At 43.4% G+C, this 24,108-nt stretch overlaps 1 protein-coding gene across 3 annotated transcripts in view; it reads left to right on the forward strand.

Moving 5' to 3' along the window:
- The window catches only part of ZFYVE28 (zinc finger FYVE-type containing 28), a 516,457-nt gene that overhangs the window by 418,962 nt on the left and 73,387 nt on the right, over nt 1-24,108 (forward strand). For 2 of the 3 annotated variants that reach the window (XM_069203698.1, XM_069203689.1), the window contains exon 9: nt 10,439-10,543. The exons of the other annotated variant lie outside the window; for it this stretch is intronic. In XM_069203698.1, the coding sequence (XP_069059799.1) occupies nt 10,439-10,543 (105 nt within the window). The remainder of the gene's footprint in view (nt 1-10,438; nt 10,544-24,108) is intronic. 3 annotated transcript variants of the gene reach the window in all.

A 24,108-nucleotide genomic window follows, 5' to 3' on the forward strand; every position in this document is an offset into this window, starting at 1 on the left:
AAACAAGCTACAGTTGTGAGACTTAACATATTCCTTTTCCCCTCCGTTCAAGGCCACTTCTGCATTTCTCGCTTATTATTGAAACCCGGCTTTACAGAATAGTGGCTATTCAATGAATTGTTTATTGCATTTCTTGCTTGTACACTAGGGTATTTTTTATTATTAATGGCTCGATCTCAGAAAAGTTTACTCTTAAAGGATGGTAAGATCCACATATATATATATTGTTATAAGTGATCACTTCTAGTTTTATTTTGAAAAACAAACAACATATTTGTACAACTGCTAAAATACCCTTGCAAAAACTATGAGTAATTTTTCATATATCATAGTTTTTAAAGTTCATTTCAGTTTGTTTCGATCTTTTTTGACGCTGCAAATGAATAATTCAGTATTTCTGCTTTCTGTTAACAATGGTGATCCCTATAAACCCAAATTTGTGGTTTTCTTTGGACAAAGGCATCTTGTACTTCGAGTTCCTCCACATTGGCTGACGTCTTGGAAAAAACATATTTTCTGAAGTAGAGGCTTTATAGTTTCCAAGACTCATTCAAAATGCAGTACATGTGTACCACTTGTACATGAATTACACACAAACTGCAGATTGTAGTTGTGGACTCGAGGCCTCGCAAAAGTTCGACGTATACTGATTTTCTTTTTCCTTGATTTACCTGATTTGGTTGTTAACTCACAGATCTTCTTATGGATAATAAAAAACGTCGTTCTTAAAACTATGGGTAACCAAAATGCTTTTAAAACTGTAGTCTAGCACTTCTGGGAAAACTGTGAGTAAATAGGCAAATAAAATAGTATTTTTTTTAATTTGTCAGACAAGGCAATTTAATTAAAAGCATAGCGCCCCCCCCCCACCCCAAAACACACTAATCAAAGGACTCTGAAAATCTTGTTGCGTCTAGAGTCTCGAGTCCATTGTAGCTCCAGTTTGGTTGGTAAATGAGTTTTGTATCTTGACACCCATCTTGCCTAGACAGTTCTTGACAAATAAGGGGCAAACAAGTTACTTAGGAACACCTAGAGGGACAGAGTTTGATATTAAATCAAGGTGTGGCAAAAAGGCTGTTGACAGCATTTTTATAGACAATTTTCTCACATTTAAATCAGGCCTATACTATTGTATAAAAGTATATAATGATCCTATTACATAATTTGATATAAACTTATTTTATGAATACAAATATTTTATTGTTCAATAATAATACAATCAATAAAAAATATATATACATTAAATCGAAAAGAGAAGGAAGACATACGAAGCACCTAAATCAAGCATACCACATGCACACTAAACTTATACAAATGAATACACGTGTCTTATTTACAAGTGAAACAACACATCGAGAAGCTAATCTAAATAACATAATAGAGCTAAAACAATTTTAGATAATAAGAATATAACAATTATTCTAATGTGTTGACATTAATAGTCTGATACACACAAAAGATCTCCCAGATCAGGACAGAGTGACGGCTAACTATGGAGCAGAGTTCCAAGACTGGTTGAAGATATGGGGATTCTAATTTTAGCACCATTGTGGTTTCTGTGCTTTACTTTGAGTGTGCTCGTATAGTTTGGATGGTTCTAAATGACTGGTTGCTTGCCTTGTAGACCTTCCTGCTCCCCTCTAATTTTCTTATTCGACAGATCGTTGTTTGTTTCCAGAATCTGCTTATTGTGTCCCATTGCTCAGCGGTTGTTATTCATATGTGCATGTACCTTAAGAGGCTAGTTTTTTTTTTTTTTTTTATCTTATGTTAGAAATGTTCATCTGTTTTTTTGTCCAGGAGATAGGAATTGCCCTCATATGAGCTTCTCAAGAGGTTTCCTTAGTGACTGACACTGTTGAGGTTAAACTATGCATCTGAATTCATATACCTCGCCTCCAAATCCAAGAGTTTATTCCCTCTCTTCAGTAACAGAGTGGAATAAGAGAAAACAATTCGACAGCAGAGGAACCCCAGAAAAAGCAATTTTATTGTTCGTAACAGGAAAGTTTTAAGATGTGTTCTAAACTTGTTGGGTGAAGCACCAATCTGTAAGAAGGCTGGCAGTCAGCTCTAGGTTATGTGATCTATTCCTTAAAGTTCCCGAACCACTACACTGGTTGTTTTAGAAAATGTGGGCATGAAGGCAGATTGTGGGCAGACTGAAGCCAATGCATACCTTAGCAGAGTGAATGCTAGCTAACAGGTTTTCCAAATATTGTGCTGGCATTAGTAGACCTAACTTTTCACCACTGTACGCACGCTGAATTAGCTGACTGCACAAGCCACTGTGCATTTCTGAACTTTCTGTTGGTGCTCAGTATGGCCTTTGGTGCTTTTTTCACAAGTGTGGATGGAAGGAATAGGGACAAAAGGTGCATGGGCATGTAGGATTTTTTGCTTGTAAATAAGTCAGTAATGAGAAGTGAAATGGGTGAAAGCTCCATCCTAATCATAAACCTCCGACTCCGAATGTACCCAGCGCAGCCACTCTTCATTTTCCATCACCCGGCAGGAGAGTCCCTGTAGTCTTGCATCAATAAATTGATGACCGTTTTATACATAATCATATTCAATGTATTTACCTCGTAAGAACGAACGGCTGAGTCAGTGCTCCTTGGTTTCAAAACTTGTCAACGCCTTTTGTTCATTGTAACCAGATTCATCAGATTCACCCCTCCAGGCAACGCAGCTCGCAAGCTGCCAGCCCCTGTCTGAGCTGCTCCTCTGCATCCTACGCGTCCGGAGCTCACAAGCTGGTGGTTGTACCAGTCAGAGCTGCTCCTCTGCATCCTCCACTTCTGGAGCTCACAAGCTGGTGGTTGTACCAGTCAGAGCTGCTCCTCTGCATCCTCCACTTCTGGAGCTCACAGGCTGGTGGTTGTACCAGTCAGAGCTGCTCCTCTGTTTGCTACACGTCCGGAGCTCACAAGCTGATAGTTGTACCTGTCAGAGCTGCACCTCTGTATCCTGTGCTTCCAGAGCTCACAAGCTGGTAGTTTCACATATCAGAGCTGTTCCTCTGCACCCTACGCTTCCGGAGCTCACAATCTGCTAACTGAACATATCAGCTGCTCCTCTGCGTCCTCCGCTTCCGGAGCTCACACGCTAGCAATTACATGTATGTGAGCTGCTCCTCTGCATCCTACACTTCCGGAGCTCGCAAGCTAGCATTTACATGTATGTGAGCTGCTCCTCTGCATCCTACACTTCCAGAGCTCGCAAGCTAGCATTTACATGTATGTGAGCTGCTCCTCTGCATCCTAGCATCTGGAGCTCGCAAGCAGGTAGTTGTAGATATCGGAGCCGCTCTTCTGCGTCCTACACTTCCGGTGCTCGCAAGCTGGTAGTTGCACCTTTGCCTTTCAAGCATCTTTTCTGGTTGTAAAACATTTCTGCTTACTCCCCCTTCTGCTTGTCCTTCCACTCATCCTTGGCTGTACCTGTCCTAGGTCTGGTGTTAGCAAAACACTACTGCTGGTGTGGTGTATGCTTCCCTCATGAATGACATCAGTAGACAGGCTGGCATTGAATCCAACAATGAACACAGTTACATGGTAACATGGATGAATAAATACTTGACTGAAGCTCTAAGAATAATGGAAACCTTCGAGAGCTACAGCTCAGTTAATCCTGCAACCCTAAGGAACAATTTAGTCCTGCAGGTGTACTTGAGAATAGGCAGATATGCTTTTATAGCTCGAACTGAAGAGCTCTGAACCAGTTTTGGCTTTGACTGGTTGTCCTCAAAGGCAGTGCTTTAAATGGGCCGGTACTGTCCGGTACTGTGAACCAGCACTTTTCTATTTTGAGCAGGAGAGTACCGGCACATCTCAAGAAAAACGTAATACTTTTAATTGGGGAGTACCAGCACTTCTCAGAAACAAGCAGGTACTCTAGCACAGAGTACCTGCACTTTATTTTTTCCATTTCAAGCACTGCTCAAAGGGATAGGAGAAGTGGGACACAGAGCCTAATGGCGTTAGCTACCAGTAGTGCAGCAGGCACAGTGGCACCAGGGCATGGGTATTTAAAATGCCCACCACTCCCCAGTTATTGCTATTTATTTTCAACCAGACCAGAAGATACGATACTCCATTTTCTTCCTAGCATTAGGGCCCGTGGCACTCACAACACCTCTGACAGAGCTCTTTTTTTCGCATCTAACATGCAATGGCTTAAGTTCATATCTAGGTAGCCCAACACAGAAAAAACTGCTTTATCCAGTTTGGCCTTTCGCAAGTGACCCACCCATTGTGAATATTGGCAATATGATTTAGTGGCAGTAAATTCCTTAGTTGTGTTATCTGAAGCACAGACCATCCTAGAATGTATTCTCCTCTCCGACCCCACACTTCCAGTGGTTTATGTATTCCCAGATCTCCATCCTGGAGAGCCCCCATATGCACTTGTTTTTCAGATTTGGCCTTGTGTTAAAAGTTCTTGCCAAGTCCTTCGTTTATTAAGGAGAAAGACAATTCTTGGCAGCTGTGGTCTTCTATTGGCACACCACGAGAGGTTCAAACAATTAAGTGTTATGAAAATTGTGGGTGTTATTCTGGCAAACCCTGTTGCCATAAACCGTTCCTGTTGGGCCAGTGGCTTGGTCTATGTACACCTCTAAACTGCTGCAGATCAGTTGATATGAAAATGCAATTGTAGTTCTGGGTACTTAACAATCAAGTTTCGTTTTTCATCCTATGCTCATAGATGCATTTTGTATTCCTATATCTAATGCATATTTAGCAGAGGAGAATTATAATATATTTATGCAGGCACTGGTGATTATACATTTCAATATACATGCTTAGTCGTGTGCTTAAGGGAGGGTTTTATTATCTTAGAATCATATGTCATACTTTCTCAAACATCTCCTAAAATGTAGCTGATGCACTTTGTAAAAGAAGCACTGGTGTGTGAAAAACAAATTAAAGTTAAATATGCAGCGAGTAATTATACAGTAATCCCGGGTCGATACTTAATAATTGTCAATTACGTTCGTCTCTCCTATTCAGGGTTGAGAAAGGAGTTATACATGAAAACCTAGACTGATCCAGGACTTACATAGGGCCTGCAGTTTATTGCATGTAACTTCCTTGCTTATTGAGTATGTATGTTGGAAACTAGATGGTCGATATGAATTTCCCTTCAGAAATCAGAACCCAGTACTTAGGGGTGCCAGGGTGCTCCACAGTTGGAAAACCTTTGTGTTTGCATGGCGTCGGTGACAGCAATGGAAAGACCATGTGGGTGAGGCAGGCTGGTCAGCAAGTCACTGAGTGATAGCCGACTCGGAGGACTGGAGTTGTAGACCTTCCTGGCCATAAGACCACAGTAGGGACTTTTCCATCTCTGAAGAGTGATTGAGCCTGGAGATCTAGTGTTAGGAGCTGCAGACAATGGACTGGGACATCACAGCTGATGTGGAATATACTGCGTTTTGCCTGGTCTGTTTCTTAGTTTGAATTTGTGTTGTTTTGGAACATCTTTCTAGCAGTGTAAGTATTTTGTCTGGGTAGTTTCCGGTCTATACTTGATTATCCCTTGCAGGGAGGAAGCCTGCGCTCTTCTGCAGTCCTTTGTTCCTTCAGAATCGTATTCCAGAGCTTTGGCAGAGACTCCATTTCACTATAAGGAGTAACATGTTATATGTTCAGTAAAGATGATTGATGGAGTTGCATCTTTGAGACATTTTAGCAGACTATTGATTAGAGTGATAAAACCCGGATATGGCTTATCGAGGGCTGATTGAAAGTGTTCGGACGCAGCACTAGCCGCGCTTTGGGGCCACTCTAAATTGAAGAGGATATGTCAGAAAGACATTTTCAGGCTAGGGGATATCTGTGACGAGTGTGCCTGTTTTCTTAATGGGTAGTTCTAGAAAAAGCTAGGTGGCACAATGGGTAGAGTCTAAGCAGGATTATAAGAAGAAGGTTTGATGACAGATGCTTTCTATCGACTGCTTGGTGTTCTGTTCTCAAGGCCTTGAAATGGACACATTACCATACTGGGAACCAGCCCAGGGACCACAGTGCTGCTGTCACGTACTCACATTTTTCCAGTTCTTTACTAAGTTGAATATTTTGGCTGCAGCACGTTTTCGTTTGTCACAGCGTTAAGTAAAAACATCTTTAGGGCTAGTCAGGTAAGGCACACCAGGCTGGCTGTAAGGTGGTTGCTGTCTCCTCCTGGCAGAAGTTTGATAATATGTGCTTCAGGAGGCTTAACGTGTTCCATCATCCTGTAACTACCACAGCAACTGGGATAGTCTGAGTGGGATTGGAGTTCATCCAGAGATCCTCCTCTTCTTCAGGCTGCCAATAGGTCACTCATGCAGAGTTGGAGATTGCCCCAAGGTTTTGTTATCTGCTCAGTCGTGAAACGCTTCGATGAAAAGGCTGATCATGTGAGTAGGATCAGGGGGTCGTTATTACTTAAAGGCAGGAGCAGTACACCGGCACTCACTTTTGGTGACCAGCACATATTTATTTTCTCATTTGGCTTTGACCCAGCCCAAGAGTAAGAAAAATACCACAACATGGAAGGAAGGAGGAAGAGAAAAACTGAAAAATTGTGACAAAAAGATTGAAAACGGGGATTTGCAAGAGTGAGATAAAAAGGCAGGGAGTGTCTGGTGGTAGATATAAGAGGTCTGAGGTGCATCCAAGATTGCACGTCCTTGGTAATCCGCACTCCGGCATTCAGTATTGCTGGACACAGGCTCCTGAGAAAAGTTTGTGCACAGACACTTGGGGCCTCATTGCAAACCTGGCAGTCACTAGACCTTGAGGTTCACGGGTGGCGGGCGGTGGTCTGAGCACCATATTACAACCCTGGCAGTCAGGAACCGCCAGCTCCGACAGGATCGGAGATCCCAGTGGTCTGGAGGTGGTGGCGGTCTTAATCCGCCAGAGCAGCGTTGCCGTGAGGATTATGACCCCTTTCTCCGCCAACGGTTTCATGGCGGTACCTCTGCCATGAAAATGCTGGCAGGGAACGGGTGCAGGAGGCCCCTGCACTGCCCAAGCACTTGGCATGGGCAGTGCAGGACCCCCCTGGCCAGCACCCTCGCAATGTTCACTGTCTGCTGACTATAGCATTGCCGCCAGCTCGATTACAACCCAGAGGCAATGCTGTAGCCTGTTTCCTGCTGGGCGTGCGGGTGGAAACTTAGGTCTTTGTCTGCTGACCTAGTGGTAAACTCTTATTAATTCCTATGGGGAGGTCGCCACGTAGACGCCGAGCTCCCTGTCAGGAGGTGGTGGACAGTTTTCTGTCTGCCAAACTCGAAATCGGGCCCTTGTTCTTTTACTGCACTGCATAGATTTAATCAAAGCAGGGGCGGGTGCCAAGGAAGATCTTGAGTGCTCACAATTTAACCCTTTTAATGCAAACTGTTGCACTGTTAAAGACCCGAACCGTGTTGAGACGTGGAGAGATACCTCCTTCCATTGGGACAGTACCTTGGGGTGGGATCAGGATTTGGAGGATGGCAGCTGTGTATAATGTGTTCTAAATCGGGATGGATGTTAATATTTTGTTCGTCAGTTTTGCCTTCTGCTCGATAAAGACCTCTTCATTATGCTGTCAGATAAAGTTAAGTGTATGAAGTGAAAAATTGGCCCAAAAACCTCTGATAAAAGGGCACAAATGTGGAAAGGAAAAAATATATTGACAAATTATCAAATAAATAAAAGTGCCAGGTAAGTACAATAGTGAAATGCTAAGGGTAAGAGTAAAAGTTTTTTTGTTTTTTTTTTAAATCCGAGTTGGAAAGTGCTGGATTTACGTAAATAAAGAGGTGCACAAAAAAAACTAAAAAATTAACTGGATTATGGAGATGGTATTTTTCCAAAATTGGGGCAAAAGCTATTTAAATAGAGGGACGAGGAATCCTGGCGCCAACAACGACCCTGATATTATGACATGGAACTGTCTATTGACTTCGCCTTTTTTCCTTCGAGCTGAGAAGCATCTAGCACTGAAAGATTCACTGGTCTATGGAAAGACTGTTCATTACTTGGTCACTAAACTGTGGATTATGTCACCTCTCTCTTGATGAAGCCAGGGGGGTCTGCCAGTTGCCTTGGATAGTGTAAAAGCCCCACGGTGGTTAGAAGGTACATATGTCATGCAAGCACTGCGTAGTCATCCCATTTGGAAGTCGCTGGGTTGCAAGTTTCTCTTTTCAAATGCCAGAAAACCAAGTATGTAGATCACCGTAGACCCGCTCTGCTGGTGAGTGCCATGTGTTTTCATTGTAGTGCCATTCATCCATTTGCTGGTTTTGGCCCTCTTCCTCACCACTGAAAGACAGAACCCGGTCCGAGGAGGGGGTTGAGTTTTGGAAGGTAGTGGGCAGGTCTGTGGAGAGGGGTAGTGGGAGGAGGATGTGTAAGAGTATTGATAAAGGTTTCGGCTGCGTCGAGCCACTTACAGGGTTGTGTCAGTGCTAAAAGTCGGTGACAAGTGAAGCATTCTGATTGGCTGTGAAGATGTAGCGCGAGATAGTGCATTCCTAAAAAATGCTCTTTGCGGATCTCTGCACCCTCAACTGTGCGAGCACAGAATGTATCTGCATCACTAGCTACAACGTGTACCAGTGCTTTAAATGGGAAAAAATAAGTGCAGGTACTCATGAGCATAAGCTTGTAGTGTGGTGGGTGGGGCAAGGGGCGGGGCTTAGAGCAAGACATGAGGATAAGTTATGACTTATATACCAGTTGCAGCACATACCAAGACACACGAGAAATGTGTTTAAATAAAACAAGTTAACTCGTTACACAAAATGAAAGCGAAACACAATTATATTTTAACGTTTTGTTTTGTAATATTTGCAGCTTCCTAATGCCATACTGTTATTTCCTGTCGTTTTGCACAATACTATATATTCTTGAGCAAACACACACACACACAACGAAACAAGCAGACACGCACTCACAAAGCATTCCACACAGTCCTCCTTAAAGTGTCCTGATTCTCTTCCTCTTTCATTCGCTTTTCTCTCACAGAAGAACACATGCATACAAGCAGGCACACACACAGACGTAAGCAGACCCTCGTTCAAAAGGCTCAGGAGGAATTAAAGCCATTTTAAACTTCTTTCCTCCCATGGCTTTCTTAGATGTCGCTGTTAGCGGGGATCCCTCCATTCCTGTGTTTGCAGAAATGCATACAGTAGTGTGAATGTGATTGACAGCAGAGGGCCTGTATGGGCCCTGTTCTGTCAAACACAGCGTGATGGTGAATACCCGGACATTAGGCAGATAATTCCTGCTGAATAGCTCAGCGGGGTCGGCTCAGGGCTAAAGCAGCACCTTAGCTGTCAGAGACAGGTTCAACTCTGACAGCCTAGTGCTCAGCAGCACTAGCAGCTAATGAGACTACCTTTCATGAGTACCGGTACTCTACTTGGCAGCAGGGAAGTGCCGGTACTCAGAGTGAGAAAAATAAGAAGTGCCGGTACTCAGTACCTGTGAGTACCGGCCCATTTAAAGCACTGATGTGTACTATGTACCAGAAATCAGTGTGCAACATTGGACTCTCGAGTGTGCCCGTCTTTACAGGTGATCCTCAGTGCCACGTAAAGGTATTGGTGCTACATTCATCCATCAAATCAGCAGTGCAATCGGTCTCTTTAAGGCAGAAAAAAACAGTGAACCTATTACCTTGTTCCATGACGACAACAGTGACGTATGTGATGCTGCGGTCTCCATGTTGACAAGAAGGGTGTGGCTTTTAATTTAAGGTTCTTTCAGGAGGGAGGATGGGATTGCTGGGCGAGGGAAGGAGAGATGTAGGGCTTAGTAGCTACAACTCGGTATTGATGCTCACTGGAGTAGCTTGCTATATCGAGCTACAGTGCCTACCCCGGGGTATTAAGCTATACACAAATGCAAGTGCAATGCAATGCAATACAATACAATACAATGCAATACCTGTAGGCAGATCTGATTATTAGGAAGCTCAGGTAGGTTTATTGCAGTGTTTACTTCTAATTGCACAGTCTCGACCACAATTAAGGTAAGTGTAAGTATTTATGCTGGATTTGAATTAGACTGTGTTCATTGAATTCATCATAGATGCATGTTCTGTGTGAGAGTTGCACATTTATCTCTGAGGGCATTATGCTACTGGGCAAGAAGTAAACGCTTCCGACAATTAACACTGATGTGCCCTCGTTTTCTTTTGCAGTCACTCTCATACTGTTGGTAAAGGGCAGCTGTTTTGAGTGCAATCATGTGTCCCATTCCTTGTAACTCATTGTTCTGTTTGGAGTGATTTGCATTTTGTAAAGCGTAGCAGTGGGTTGCCATTGGCGAGAAATGTTGCAGTGTGTGCTTTGTATTGCCATGTAAGAAGGATTTGCAACCATTTGCTTCACTCATCTTTTTGTTGTATTCAGTTCATGTTGTTTTCATGTGCTTGTTTTCAGTTCTCAGGATGGCTTACGCGATTCCCCTCTCAGCTCCATCTCCAGCAGTGACTATGAGAGTGTTTCTGTCACTACATGTAGTCTCTCCAGCATTTATACTCTGAGGTACTGTAATAATACCGCGTTACACGAAGCACTGTGCCCAGCTGTCTTTCATTATGCTTGATGAACATTCTCATTTGTGGTTGGCAGTCATTGAGGGCACAGAAACCTTTCTTTCGTCTGTCTTCCTCCTTCCTAGCTTCTCTTCATGTACCGCTCTCTCTGAGACTTCCTTACAGTCTTACTATCACCACTGAGTCTTTCTTTTTCTCTTACTTAGGGCCTGATTTAGATTTCAGAGGACGGGTTGCTCTGTCACAGTAGTGACAGATAGCCCATCCGCCAAAATATAAATCCCATTCTGTCCTATGGGATCTGTATTCCGGGGAACGGACGGGCTACCAGTCACCGCTGTGATGGAGTAACCTATCCGCCGAGATTTAAATCCCATTCTGTCCTATGGGATTTATATTTTGGGGAGCGACGGGCCATCCGTCACCGTTGCGATGGAGTAACTCGTCCTCCGACATTTAAATCCCATTCTGTCCTATGGGATTTATATTTTGGGGAGCGACGGGCCATCCGTCACCGTTGCGATGGAGTAACCCGTCCTCCAACATTTAAATCGGGCCTTTAGTCTTTTTTTCCATCCTTTTCTGCTTACGCGTACGCCGCGTAGGATGCTCCTCGCTATGTACAGCATTGACTTCATGTTCTAATGTAGCTATTTAGCCCTCCCTGTTATTTTGAAAGAATCAACAATATCTTTGAAGAGTTTACTTTATCCCATCACTCAGTAACGTATTGTATGCATTTTTAGGAGAAAGCTACAGCAATATCGTCCAAGAGCATTACATTATTTTGAGAAAAATGCTGTCAACTGCGCGCCTACATTTCTTTCAAGACTAACATGATCGCTTTTAAGTGACCACAAATAATCCAGATGATACCGTTGTAGGATATTTGTCAGGCTGTCAGTGTTTCTGTTAATTTTCTAAGATTTTAAGCACAGCAGTGGTTATATTTATTTTACTGTTTTGGAAATTTGATGGTGGATCCTGTTCAATTTCTTATATTGACGTGCTTTTCTTCAGTCTCCTTTGCCACATGCAGGGGTGTCTGTTCTTTGCATACACTGATATACACCCCAGGTCGTGCCTGGGAAGGCTCCACATTAAGATAGCTGCAGTCTTTGTCCCAACTTACATTGCGTGCTAGGGGGCATGGGAAGGTCTGGTCCTTTTTTTTTTTTTTTTTTTTTTAGTTTAAAAAAAAAATGTTTTTTCCTTAATGTTCGTTTACGCTTAAACTACACTAAACATTTGCATTAAGCGGATGGCCATCAGCCTTCATTTCTCTTCTATTGTCCTGTGCACCTCAGAACAGCTAATTCATTTTCAGCCGTTAGGCGAATTTGTATTAATATTGAGCGTTAAACAGGTCTCTATTTGTAAACAACATCGAAGAAATTTGTTGACATCTGAGACACAAATTAAGCTGGACTCACTTGAGGGGAATTAAGTTATATAATATGGTGTTAATAGTTACAGTAACCTTAAAAATATTTTTTAATGCCTGTAAAAGGTTATAGTAGTTGCCAGAGCATTCCAACGAAAATAAAATTACAGTAGTTGACAGTGAGGCTCTGCTTGGGCCTTAAGAACCATTTATATATGATTTCTTCTCAGATGTCCTATCTGAAGCACCCCGGTAGGGGCCAAAGAAGCTCCATGTGCTTTTATTGTGAATTAAATATACAAGTGATAACTTTCCAAAAGCTTCAAAATAATTCACAGGTATCGGAATGGCTCCAAACGATGAAGTGAGTGTACTGACTTGCTTTATATGTACAAAAATTGGGTATTCTGGAATAACGTAAATTTCCCAAAATAAATATATGCCATATATTTCAAGGTACAAGATATGTCTGTCTAGATGTATTATTTAAGCTTATGGTTCTTTTGAAAGAAGGTTATTGGCTTAACCAATTTAACCAACTATATAATCTTGCTTTATAACTTCAAGGTTTATGAAGCAAAGAAGGAACTGTGACATTGTTCCAGGTTATGTGGAAGAAATGTTTTGAATGTTTCCTATCTGCATAACAATGGGATTATCACACCTTCACTTTAGCTTTACTATTATTTGTAAAAATGTAACTTGCTGGTTGAGTAGTTTTCAGCATAATCATTTCATTCTTTAAAACATATACTTTTAAAGATAGTTTTTGTGGCCTCCATGAGGTCCAGTGAGCAAATACTGGACAAAAGCAAATGTTAATTTAAATAAAATGAAAATAAATGGCAGTGCGCTAAGAGAATTTCACATGAAATCAGTGGAGTGGCTGCGGAGATGCATGACTAGGGTGTGTTGTGGGGTGGGCCAGGTACTCACCACAAGTGCCAGACAAGGTGTCCTCTGCACGTGATCCAAGCGGCTTTAGATTCACACAAACTGATATCTGGCAGAGAGGAAAATAATGTGTCTTGTGGAAGCAGCAGCTCCAGATAGCAAAGCAAAACCCAAAGAAGAGTAGCAAGTGTGGAGTGGTAGTGGGGAATGAATTTATAACTTCTGGGTGGCCTGGTTTACTAGTGTGCATGGTGGGGTGTAGTGTAGGGCAGAGGTCTTCAAATTGGGGGGGCGGGCCCCCCTAGAGGGCCTCAAGTGATCCCGGGGGGGGGGTGCCAGGCTCTGGCCAAAAGAAAAATTTTACAGATAACAGGGCTTTGTTTTAAGCAGAAGCATGTTATTGTATTGTTAAAAAGGTAACAGTACTTAACTGCAATGTTTAAATGGGTCTAGACATTTAAACGTTGCAATCTTTATGAAATAATTGTGAAGAGTTCTGAGGGGGGCCCAAGGATTTCTATTTATCAACTGGGGGGGGCGCATCATTAAAAAGTTTGGAGACCTTTGGAGTAGGGTGTTGTTGGTGAGGTGATCTTAGTTTGTGCAATTGATGGGAGGCAGTAGAACCTGCAACATTACTGCGATATTCACACCTTTTCCCAAGACTCTTGGTGGGGCGGGCAGAAGATGGTTGACAGAGCCCATGGAATCGGACCACTTCAGAGAGGGATCTTGTGAGTGGCGGCCTCTGAGGCATTTCTGAAGCACCCTACTTGTCAGGTCATTGTAGTAGGTGATGCAGCACCGAACTCATGTTGTTTTAGTTACGTGAGAACTGTTGTTGACTCCATCAGGTGGACATTAGTTTTGAATTAATTGTGTTGTGTTGTTGTTTGAAAAAAAATAGTTGCTTTCCATTGTTCTTGTGTGGTGTGTTCAAGCAAAGGGTTTTCTGGCATAAGTCAAATAGGCGATCTCATCCAACCAGAACATTTGAAGCAGATCTGCAGAGCATGTTTAGTCTAATATCTTGTATTTAGTTTCATGTACTTCAGCATGCACTAATAGTGTTTTTCCGTTGATTTGTCAACCAGTTGAAACCAAAGTCAAGAGTGTTTTTAACCCTAATAGGGGGAAGGTGTCGCTAATAAATGGAGGAGCAAATCTCTGTACAAACCATGAGCACAAGGCCAAATAATTTTGAAGATGTGTGAAAAAATCTTGCTATCAAATGTAAACGATCACTTCCATACGTCTTAGAGAGGCATATAGGGGGCCAGGTTTAAGACAATTATGTGCTGTCATTTAATTCATCCTAGCCGCTAACACAGCGCAGTGAGGTAACACTCTGCCCTCATGTTGTCTATGAGCTGCAGTCCACAAGTTTGAATCCCCGAAAGGCCTATCAATTCATTCGTCTTCCTTTTGATGTTGGTAAGTTGAGTACTTTTAAATTTGTTAATAATAATGCCTGTGGCATGAGACACTGTATTAAAAAAGACACATGAATTCTTCACTACGTGATCAGTTAAATCAGTGCTGGCAATTTTTGGTCCTCCCTCAAGCATAGCATCAGGAAAAATGTTTTGTAACACAAGTTAACTTTATGTAACTACAGGTCGGTTCCTTGTTAACACCAATAGTTATCAAATCAAATCATAAATATTTATAAAGCGCGCTACTCACCTGTGCGGGTCTCAAGGCGCTAGGGGGAAGGGGTTACTGCTGCTCGAAGAGCCAGGTCTTGAGTAGTCTCCGGAAAGCGGAGTGGTCCTGGGTGGTCCTGAGGATGGTGCGGAGGGAGTTCCATGTCTTGGCCGCCAGGTAGGAGAAGGACCTCCCACCCGCCGTGGTGCGGCGGATGCGAGGGACGGCGGCGAGAGCGAGGTTGGCGGAGCGAAGAGGACAGGTGGGAGTGTAGAAGCTCAGGCGGCGGTTGAGGAGTTCAGGTCCCTTGTTGTGGAGGGCTTTGTGTGCGTGGGTGAGGAGTCAGAAGGTGATCTTTTTGTTGACGGGAAGCCAGTGCAGGTGTCTCAGGTGTGCGGAGATGTGGCTGTTGCGGGGTATGTTGAGGATGAGGCGGACGGAGGCGTTTTGAATTCGTTGCAGACGTTTCGGGGAGTTTAGCGGTGGTTCCTGCGTATAGTGTGTTGCCGTAGTCCAGGCGGCTCGTGACGAGGGCGTGGGTCACGGTCTTTCTGGTGTCGGCGTGGATCCAACGGAAGATCTTTCGGAGCATGAAGTTAAAATATTGTGTCAGGTTTTCATAATGTTTCTCATGCCACGCCTCAAGCACATACACGCCACTGCCTCTCCTTACACACCATGATAATTAGACCGCTAGGAGAATTTAGGATTTCAGCAAGGCTATGGCTTTCGAGCCCAGAACTTCGGTTTTTCCTTTAAAGTTTCAAGAGAAGAGAGCTTTCTCTGGTTAGAGAACCCCTACGCTTTCCCCAGTCTAGGACCTGGCGGGGTCAGCAGGTAGTGGGCCATCAAATGGGAACTGCCTTGCTGCAGAGTAGCCTGTTACTGATTTTAACAGGGAGGTCCAGTGTTTCTGATCATTCTAGGAATTGCTTATAGGATTTTGAGAACATGGCAGAGCTTAAACTGGTAGCACAAATATGGCTCTTAGTTTACTTGGTGGTCTAAGGCCCACAACTGGTCGTTCGCCTTGTTCTGCTGGTCCGCCTTTAGGAATGTTCAAGTCTGCGGCTGTGATTACTCCGAATAGTGCCTGCCTGTGTGAGCCTTATATTCCTTATGATTGTAATGTGGATCTCCTCAGTCTTAAATTCATGCACTAGTGGTTGTTCAAAGACAGTTTATAGTTCATGACGATCGGCATATTTTGATATAATGGTGGTGGATGCGCTTGGTACAGTGAGGCTGGCTATTCCCGGATACCACCACCTGTTCTTTATGTTTTTTAGAAATGAAGTCAGTTTGCTGGCACCCCGCGTTTAGTAAGCTATTTTCAGTTTGTTGCGTTTTCATTGTGTTCGATGATGTTGTGTTGCGTGTGTTGTTTGTGTTCCCATGTATTATACTAGAGTTGTTGGGACTTAATGTTGTGGTGTACTTTTTCATTATATCAGTGTGCTGTGTTTTGTGTTATGATTTTGTTCATTTGTGTTATTGTGTGGTGTACCCTTGTGTGGTGTGGTGAGCTGTTGTGTTGTATTAATGTTGTGCTCAATATAGTGTGGTTCTGTCGGTATTGTGTGCTAATTATGTTGTACTGTTATGTTGGTTTTGTGATTATGTTGTGTCTGTTCAATTCCACTAATCCCATATTTCCGAAGTACTGTCTGCTTTCCTAGAGACTTACTGAAGAACTACTGGCTGACGACTGTCTTGTGACAATGAATGGACCAATAAAGGAAGGAGGGAAATGTTATTATGTTATGTTTTGGCGTCCTTTTATTTTGCATAAAAGTGGTGAGAAATATTTTACAGAGAACTATTAAGAAAGGACACTATTTCACAGTTTCCTGTAAAGTATCTGGATTTCATCATCACAATAATAGCTCCCAGATCACTTTGCGTTACTTTACCATTGTCTGAAGGACTAGTATTATGCGGCATGAAGAACCGAATTATATGGCAAGGTTATCTAAATTGTGCAGCTGAAAACACAATTTATAATTTTCATCCTATTTTCCTTATTTACAACTATATTGTCATACTTTTGGGCGAGAATCACTCTTTTTTTTCACATTTGCAAATTATTTGGTTGTGTTGCAAATACAGTAAACCCATAATTATCCAGTAAACAGTGCAGCGGTAGTATTGCATAAATCCCCTGGTCCTCAACATTTCCGTTGTTTTATTAAAATGTGTTCATAAAGGGTAAACACAACTGCCATCTTGGGTTTCTGGTGATATTTACAAACCACTTAGAATGAGAGAAAAAACCCTGTGCCTGCCCGCCTCTGTGGCCCACTGGTTAGACGCAGGGCCTAGCTTTTGGACCAGCCCTTTCCCTTGCTCTACCTACAGCTTAATGACATCTTTTAAACTTTTAATTTTACATTCACTCAGACTTGCAGATTTGAAAAAGTGGTGTCTGTTCCAGACATCCAAGTGGTGGCTGCGCACTCTGGTGACCCTGACTGTCTGTTACCAATGCAATGGTCCCACCCAAGGGGCAGCACCCACCCGCCACCCACCGCTGCGCTCTATCAGAGCAGCTTCCTGGTGCCAGGAGTACAAAGAGGGGAGGTGTGGTGCACACAGTGGGACTGCAAGAGAGGTGGGGCACATAGAAATGCTGCAGGTGAGCAGACCATCCAAGTGTGTGTTGTGGGGGAGAGCAGGGGCAGTGGAAACAGAGGGACTGTGAAGGGGCATCTGTGGCGGTTTAGGGCAGTACAGTGGGGGCTGCAAGGCAGGGTTGTGAGGGGAAACAGGGAGGCTGAAGGAAGATGTGGGGTCTGCAGGGGTAAGGGACTCTGGCACACATTGGGGCTGCAAGGACCACGCAGACTGTGGAGTACAGAGCTGCTCTCACAGAGATGGAGTTGGGGATGCAAAGTGAGAATGTAGATGAAGTGGAGGCCACACAAAGGCCCTGTAGAATGTGTGGGGGCTGCACTCAGACTGCAGGAAAGGGGTTGAGGGGTGAAAAGTCTCCAGGACGGTGGGGATCACATCCACTATCATACAGCCACAAGCAACATTATACACTAACAGATCTATCATGTCTACATAGTCCACATCGTATACCAAAACACCCACGATTATACTCCAACCTAGCCAACATCATACGCCATCATTTGTCCACTCAACCAACATCGTACAATCACTTACAACACCTATCGATGAATACATCTGCCACCTTGCATCCACACAACCATCATCATATACCAACAATCATATGTCCACACAGCCAACATCAAAAGCCTACATAGCCACCATTTACCACCAGCACACCCGCCATTATACTGCAACCTACCCATGATCTCCAACACACGTACTATTGTACATACACACAACCAACACAACATACCAAAAATGTCACTGTTGTACGTCTGTGCAACCAACATCAGGCCAATAGGTTCACCCTGATGCCGCCTTCATACGTGCACACAGGCAGCATCATACACCACTTCCTATACCAACACACATACAATTGTATGTCAGCACAACAAATATTATATGGCAACAGACTCAGGATCATACACAAACACACCCATCATCTGTCTACAGCGCCATGACCCCCATGGGCGTCAATTCACCAAAATACCAGGGGTAGCGGAAGTGACATCATGCACCCTTTGACCTTCACTTTCACTCACAGACTTACCCATACACACAAATTCACGCACACCCTCTCACATAGACACACTCACCCGCAAGGACGCGCACAACATATATTTAAAAGCATTTTTAATCACCTCAGCCGCCGTGGGAGGGCATATTCACAGTTTTATTATACTAATAGTGAATAATATACTATTATTCACTATTCGTGTAATAAAAATTGACTGAAACCAAAGAGAATGGAGCCCCAGCTGACGTCCATAAGGACGAGCAGCCACTGTGTTCCTGGCACTGAATTTGCCACCTCCGAAGCCAGGGGTCGTAAAGGGCAAGTCAGGCGTTGCAGATGTGACCCCTGGAGATCCCCTAAAAGACGTCCATGATGAAAACTCATTTCGTTGCTATTTTGCAGAAACACCGGGTTGGGCCTACCTGGTAGAAGATGCAATTTTTCGTCGGTTCTAAGTGATTAACTGCCCAATTGTGACTTAAATACTCATTATTATGTCTGATGCACCTAGAAGTGGAAAGCGCAGGGTGAGTGGGGAGGGCCGCGTTGTTCATGAGCAGAAAGCCGGTTGTGATGTGTGAACGTTTGTTTTGCTAATCCCATAAGATCTTTTTTTAGCTGTGTGTGTAATAAAACATGAGGCAAGCTCTCCATCAGCTCGTAATGTTCCAGATTGTCACCTGTATTTTTAAGCAGCCGTAATGAATAGTTAATGGCGGCTGACGCCTCACAGATGATGCCGCGCAGATCCAGCCTGAGCCGCCCACTTCACTGCTGCGCGCCGCGTACACGCGGTGAAGGCCCTTATGCGGTAAAAGCCGTGCATCTGCCCGTGCATGCGGCCTCGACCAGGTGACCAAACGTCCCGCTTTCTCAAGGACTGTCCCGGTGTCCCGACACTTTTTTTTCTCCAAAATTAAATATTTGTCACGGTTATGAGAGAGGGTCCGGTGAGCACGCACATTTATTACCACTGTGCTGTGAATACTCACGTTAACACCGGCTCTCTCATCACACCTGAAACGGACCTCGCTTGAAAGGAGTCTCTTGCGGTGCTGTCTGGCTTTAGTCACGCAGCACAGCAGGATTCATTGAGCGGTGAGTCAGTCCCTAAAGCGCCCATCACTCAAGGCCAGACACTACAGTGCCCACACCAGCCTGCAGCCCAAATGCCACCACCAGGGTATGCTCAGACTAAAGGCTAAAACAACTGGCCTGGCCGGGTGAATGCCTAGCACAAAAGCAGTCATTTTTTTTTATAAAGTACCAATGTGGGTAAAATCAGTGTATAGCCTAAATTAAGACGGCAAATATAAAGGCCTGTGAAAAGCTTTTGCTGGGCTTGGATCGAAATAAATTCTGAATAAAGGCCCCACGTAATGGTATTTCATTTTATTCCAAGTATCCTGAGCACTTGTTTCGAAGTCTAAAAAAACCATAAAACATCCATGCCCTTGAAATAAAGTATGAATGTTCCTTATGTGTCCTTGTAATGTAACTGGTGCGCATGTGAGGCAAGCGCTCCAACTGCAACAAAAACAAAAAAATGCTTTGAGAAGGGAGTGTTCAGTCCTATTTCTATGTCAATGGCTGTCCCGTTTTTTATACTGAAAATAAAAACAATTTCTAGCATTTGAGTTAAGAATTTTTCAATTCTATTAAAGACATGGAGGCGAGGATTATGCTTCTCTTTCCATGCTCTTTATTTTAACAGCAGCCAATCAAAACCATGGAAAACAAAAAACTACATATCCCAAATACTGATATGTCACGTGATAACCATAGAGGAGGAGACCTATAAAGTGTTGATTCACACCCAACCACTCCTCTTTCTTTGTCAAATATTCGCAACAGATAAAAGTCACAGTCTTAAACATGAATCCTGCAAACGCAATCCTGGAAAAAGATGACCTGGGGAATGAAATATATGGATCCAACTCGTCAGGAAACTTGAAACGGTGACAGAGCGAACCGAAAATTACTTCTCGTCATTTCCTAGGAAAAAAGAAAATTCAGACCATAAAAACTGAACATCATAAAATGATACTTATATCTACTACCAAATAGGGTGGGATAGCACTGAAATACAGTAAATTTGTACATAAACTTCATATTAACATGATGTACCCCAAGATAACATATTGTATAGAAAAAGTGCACTGTTCCAAGAGACAAAAAAACCTATTAACTATATAGGAAGATGAGGGCGAAGATATACGATTGATATCAGGAGAGCCCTCAAGCACCCAATAGGGTGACCGGTTTCATCATTGGGCTGTCTCCTCGTCAGACCGGTGCTGCAATGTCTGGCGGACCACCCAGAAGTAGGGGTGGTACTTAACCGAAGGCCAATCGCCAAATAGAGGTCTGAAACGAGAACTGACTGAGAAAGAGAAAAGGGTGAGTGAGTGAAGGAGAGTGTAAGCAAAATAAAATTAGCTCTGAGCCTAAAACATCACTTTAATGAATCAGAAAAAAGGTTCAGGCCAAGATTAAAAATATATATAGGGAGTCTTGGTGGGAATAATGTCCGCTATACTCTATGAAGAAGGAAGGGTAGTATGCCTAATCCTGTCTTATTTATGGTCAACATGTTTCGCGTTTTTATTTGGTCAATAAATGATCCCGTGACGCTTCGTCAGGACCCAGAAAACTACTTCTCCTATTAAAAAAAATTATGAAGTGCTGGAATGTCACTTACAAATTGAAGACCAAATTTGTCAGGGTCAGTTGGTCAATCAGTCGCCCTGCATAAAAGTGAAAGACAGGTAAAAATTAATGCCAGCTAGTAAACAAACATAAAACATGATGCAATCACAGTGAAACCACCGCCAACGTGTCACATGTAAAAATAAATTAAGGCTTACCGTCCCATATTCGAGACTGAGCTTCCTAGGACCGCGCTAGCCTCAACCAAGGAAGTATTACTAGGCATGAAAACAATATAGTAACAAACAACTGCACGTCAATATGTAAAAATTAGCAGGTCATAGGGGAAGCTCCAAAAACATCAAGTTGAGATAGTCACATAATTCAAGAAATTTAATGAATAATGTCTGACAATCAATCTTAACCATTATGAACTGTATCTTGCAATAAAAAGTCTAATTCCTAAATGAGTACAGTCTCAACATCAAATACGGGTATTGAGTTCCAGGGCAAAGCTCAGGACCCTGGATATATAAGAGTATTCACTCGAGACAAGAGAGGGATGGCAATGGTGAAATAAAAAGGAAGTAAACCAATAGGTTGCCAAAAGCACGTATATCCCTGGCCAGTAGTCGATGCTTAGGAGAAAATACTGCCTTGTAACTATTAAGAAAAAAGGAGAGGGGCGGAAACGAAGCTCCCGCAACCCCGTGCTAACTTGTTTGTTCCTAAGTCCAGTGGGAACACCTACCCCGCGCCGCACGCCTGTAGACACTCAGGCGGTGTCCACGGGCGGTTTAAATACATCAAGAGACGCTTTTACTCGCGTCTTAATCCGGAAGCAAATGGCCGGTTGCTCCGGGTCACGAAAATAAAGAAAGGACCCTACTTTAGGTCCGTCGGCCATCTTTGAATAGGCAAACTCATCCATGTTTGTCTATTCCAAAGCACTTGAGCCAGGTCATAGAAATAAAGAAAGGGCCCCATTCAGGCCCGGCGGCCATCTTGGAAATCGTAAATACGTCCACATATATGTACTGAAAACACTAAATCGTGCCTAGAACCAATGGGAACATCGGTCCATAATCGGTTAGAAAAAAATATATATTTTTATACTGATCATGACCAAATAGGGAATTTGCCTAAATGTTGTGAGAAGTGATAAAAGGGGCACAGAGGTAGAGAATGGACACCAATAGTACTGTAGTGGTGGCCATCTTACCAGTAGTAGTTATATCCAAAATCAGAAATGTCTGCAATGCTAGGATCAATTTGAAAATCGAGAGTCAGCCATCCAATAATAATCACTCAACCTACAATAATATAACTCATTTCTACAATCAAAAATGGAGAGATACAGATAGTGAGCTCACTGCCATGGTAAGTAAGAGTACTCCAACAACTATGGGAACAAATAATCCCACCTGGTGAGAATGTAATGGTTATAGTGGTCGCTTGTATTTAGTACCACAAGATAACATATACATACAGTGTGGTGGGATAATCCTCGCCTCCATGTCCATAATAGAATTGAAAAATTCTTAACGCAAATGCTAGAAATTTTTTATTCTATTTCAGGACCGGAGGCTCAAATTATGCTTGTTCAAAGCTGATTCATCACCACCAATGCAATATCCACAATAGGTTTACAGTAGAAAGTTTTAAAAGTAGAAGGGGAAGACCAGTCTGCCGCCCTTAGAATGTCCTCCAAACGAGAACCCAAAGCAAAAGACTTTGCAGCCATAGCACCTCTGGAAGAGTGAGCACCAAATTTAGAAACACCAATGCCTGCTTCATTCAATAACCATCACATCCATCTAGCGAGGGTGGCAGATGAAACAGGATTATAAGGCTTAACCCAGGAAATGAGCAAATGACCCCCCATATCAGAACAAAACTCTTCTGTACTCACCTCATAAGCTCTAAGACACTGTACTACACAAAGTTTGGGATTGTCCACAAAACAGGGATAAGAAACTGACTTCAGATTACATTTAGTTCTACGTGAAATAAAAAAAGTAACCCCCTCAGGGGAAAACTCTCTCCCTGCCAAATCCCCAGAGCTCTAACATCTGATACTCTCTTACATGAAATTAAACATAACATCGTGAGTTTGGCTGAAAGTTGTTTCCTAGTTAAAAATCTATTGGGAGTCCATGATTCTAAAAAACGAAGAACAATGTTCACATCCCAAAGGGAAGAGTAGCGAGAGCGAGGAGGATTAGCCAGTCTGATACCTCTCATTAATTTACAAACAATGGGAAACTCTCCAATAGGTTTGCCCTCAATAGGTAAATGTCCTGCCGAAATAGCAGTCCGATAATTATTAATAGATCGATAAGCTAGACCTGATGCTGCAAAGGAAGATAGAAAATTTAGGGCCAGACAGCAATCTGCTGAAGAAGGATTCGCACCCCTAGCACCACACCAAGAACTCCAGCGCTTCCAAGCCGAAGCGTATCTCTTGTGAGTACTGGAGGACCAGGAACCTGCAATGAAATCGGAAGACTCTTGCGAAAGCCCTGGGATACTCCATCTTTCCCTGAAAGACGCCACACCACCAGAGATAGCTGACCCGACAGGATCAATGGATGTAGAGGACCCAGAGGGTCCTGGAGAAGATTCTCTCGAAAGGGAAGCAGGATCGGATGATCGCAACTCAACTCCATTGCCAACGGAAACCCTGCCTGAGACCTCCAAAGAGGTGTCACCAGAATCAGATCCGCTTGCTTACGTCTGATCTGTGCCAATACCCTGGGTATCATTAAGAAGGGGGGAAAAGTGTACCCCTGTTCTTGAGACCAGTTCTGAAGGAAGGCATGTTTGTTGCTTCCGGATCTGGCCTCCAACTGAAAAAACATTTGATCTGCCGATTGAGGCGAGACGCAAACAAGTCTGTCATGAAGGGATCCCACCGAGCAGAGAGTGCCCGGAAAACTCTGGGGTGCAGTCTCCAATCGCTGTAATCTCTCAGGTGTCGCGAGTTCCGGTCCGCCACCAAGTTGCTGACCCCTGGAAGGTACTCCGCGACAACTGAAATCCTGTGCTGAAGGCAAAAGTGCCAAAATTCCTTGGCAATCTCCGCTAAAATGCAGGAACGAGTTCCCCCCAACTTGTTGACACACCTCACCGCCAAGATATTGTCCATGCGTAGAAGAAGACAACAGTTCCTCTTGAGAGGGGCGAGACTCCTGATCGCAAATGAGCCGGCTAGGAGCTCCAAACAATTGATGTGAAGGTTCAGCTCCGTGTTGGACCATCTGCCTCCCGTGGAAACTGATCCGCAACGGGCTCCCCAGCCCCAACGACTGGCATCGGACTCTATCACTACATCCGGGGACGAGCTGAA

Source organism: Pleurodeles waltl, chromosome 1_2, assembly GCF_031143425.1.
Source record: "Pleurodeles waltl isolate 20211129_DDA chromosome 1_2, aPleWal1.hap1.20221129, whole genome shotgun sequence".
Classification (NCBI taxonomy): domain Eukaryota; kingdom Metazoa; phylum Chordata; class Amphibia; order Caudata; family Salamandridae; genus Pleurodeles; species Pleurodeles waltl.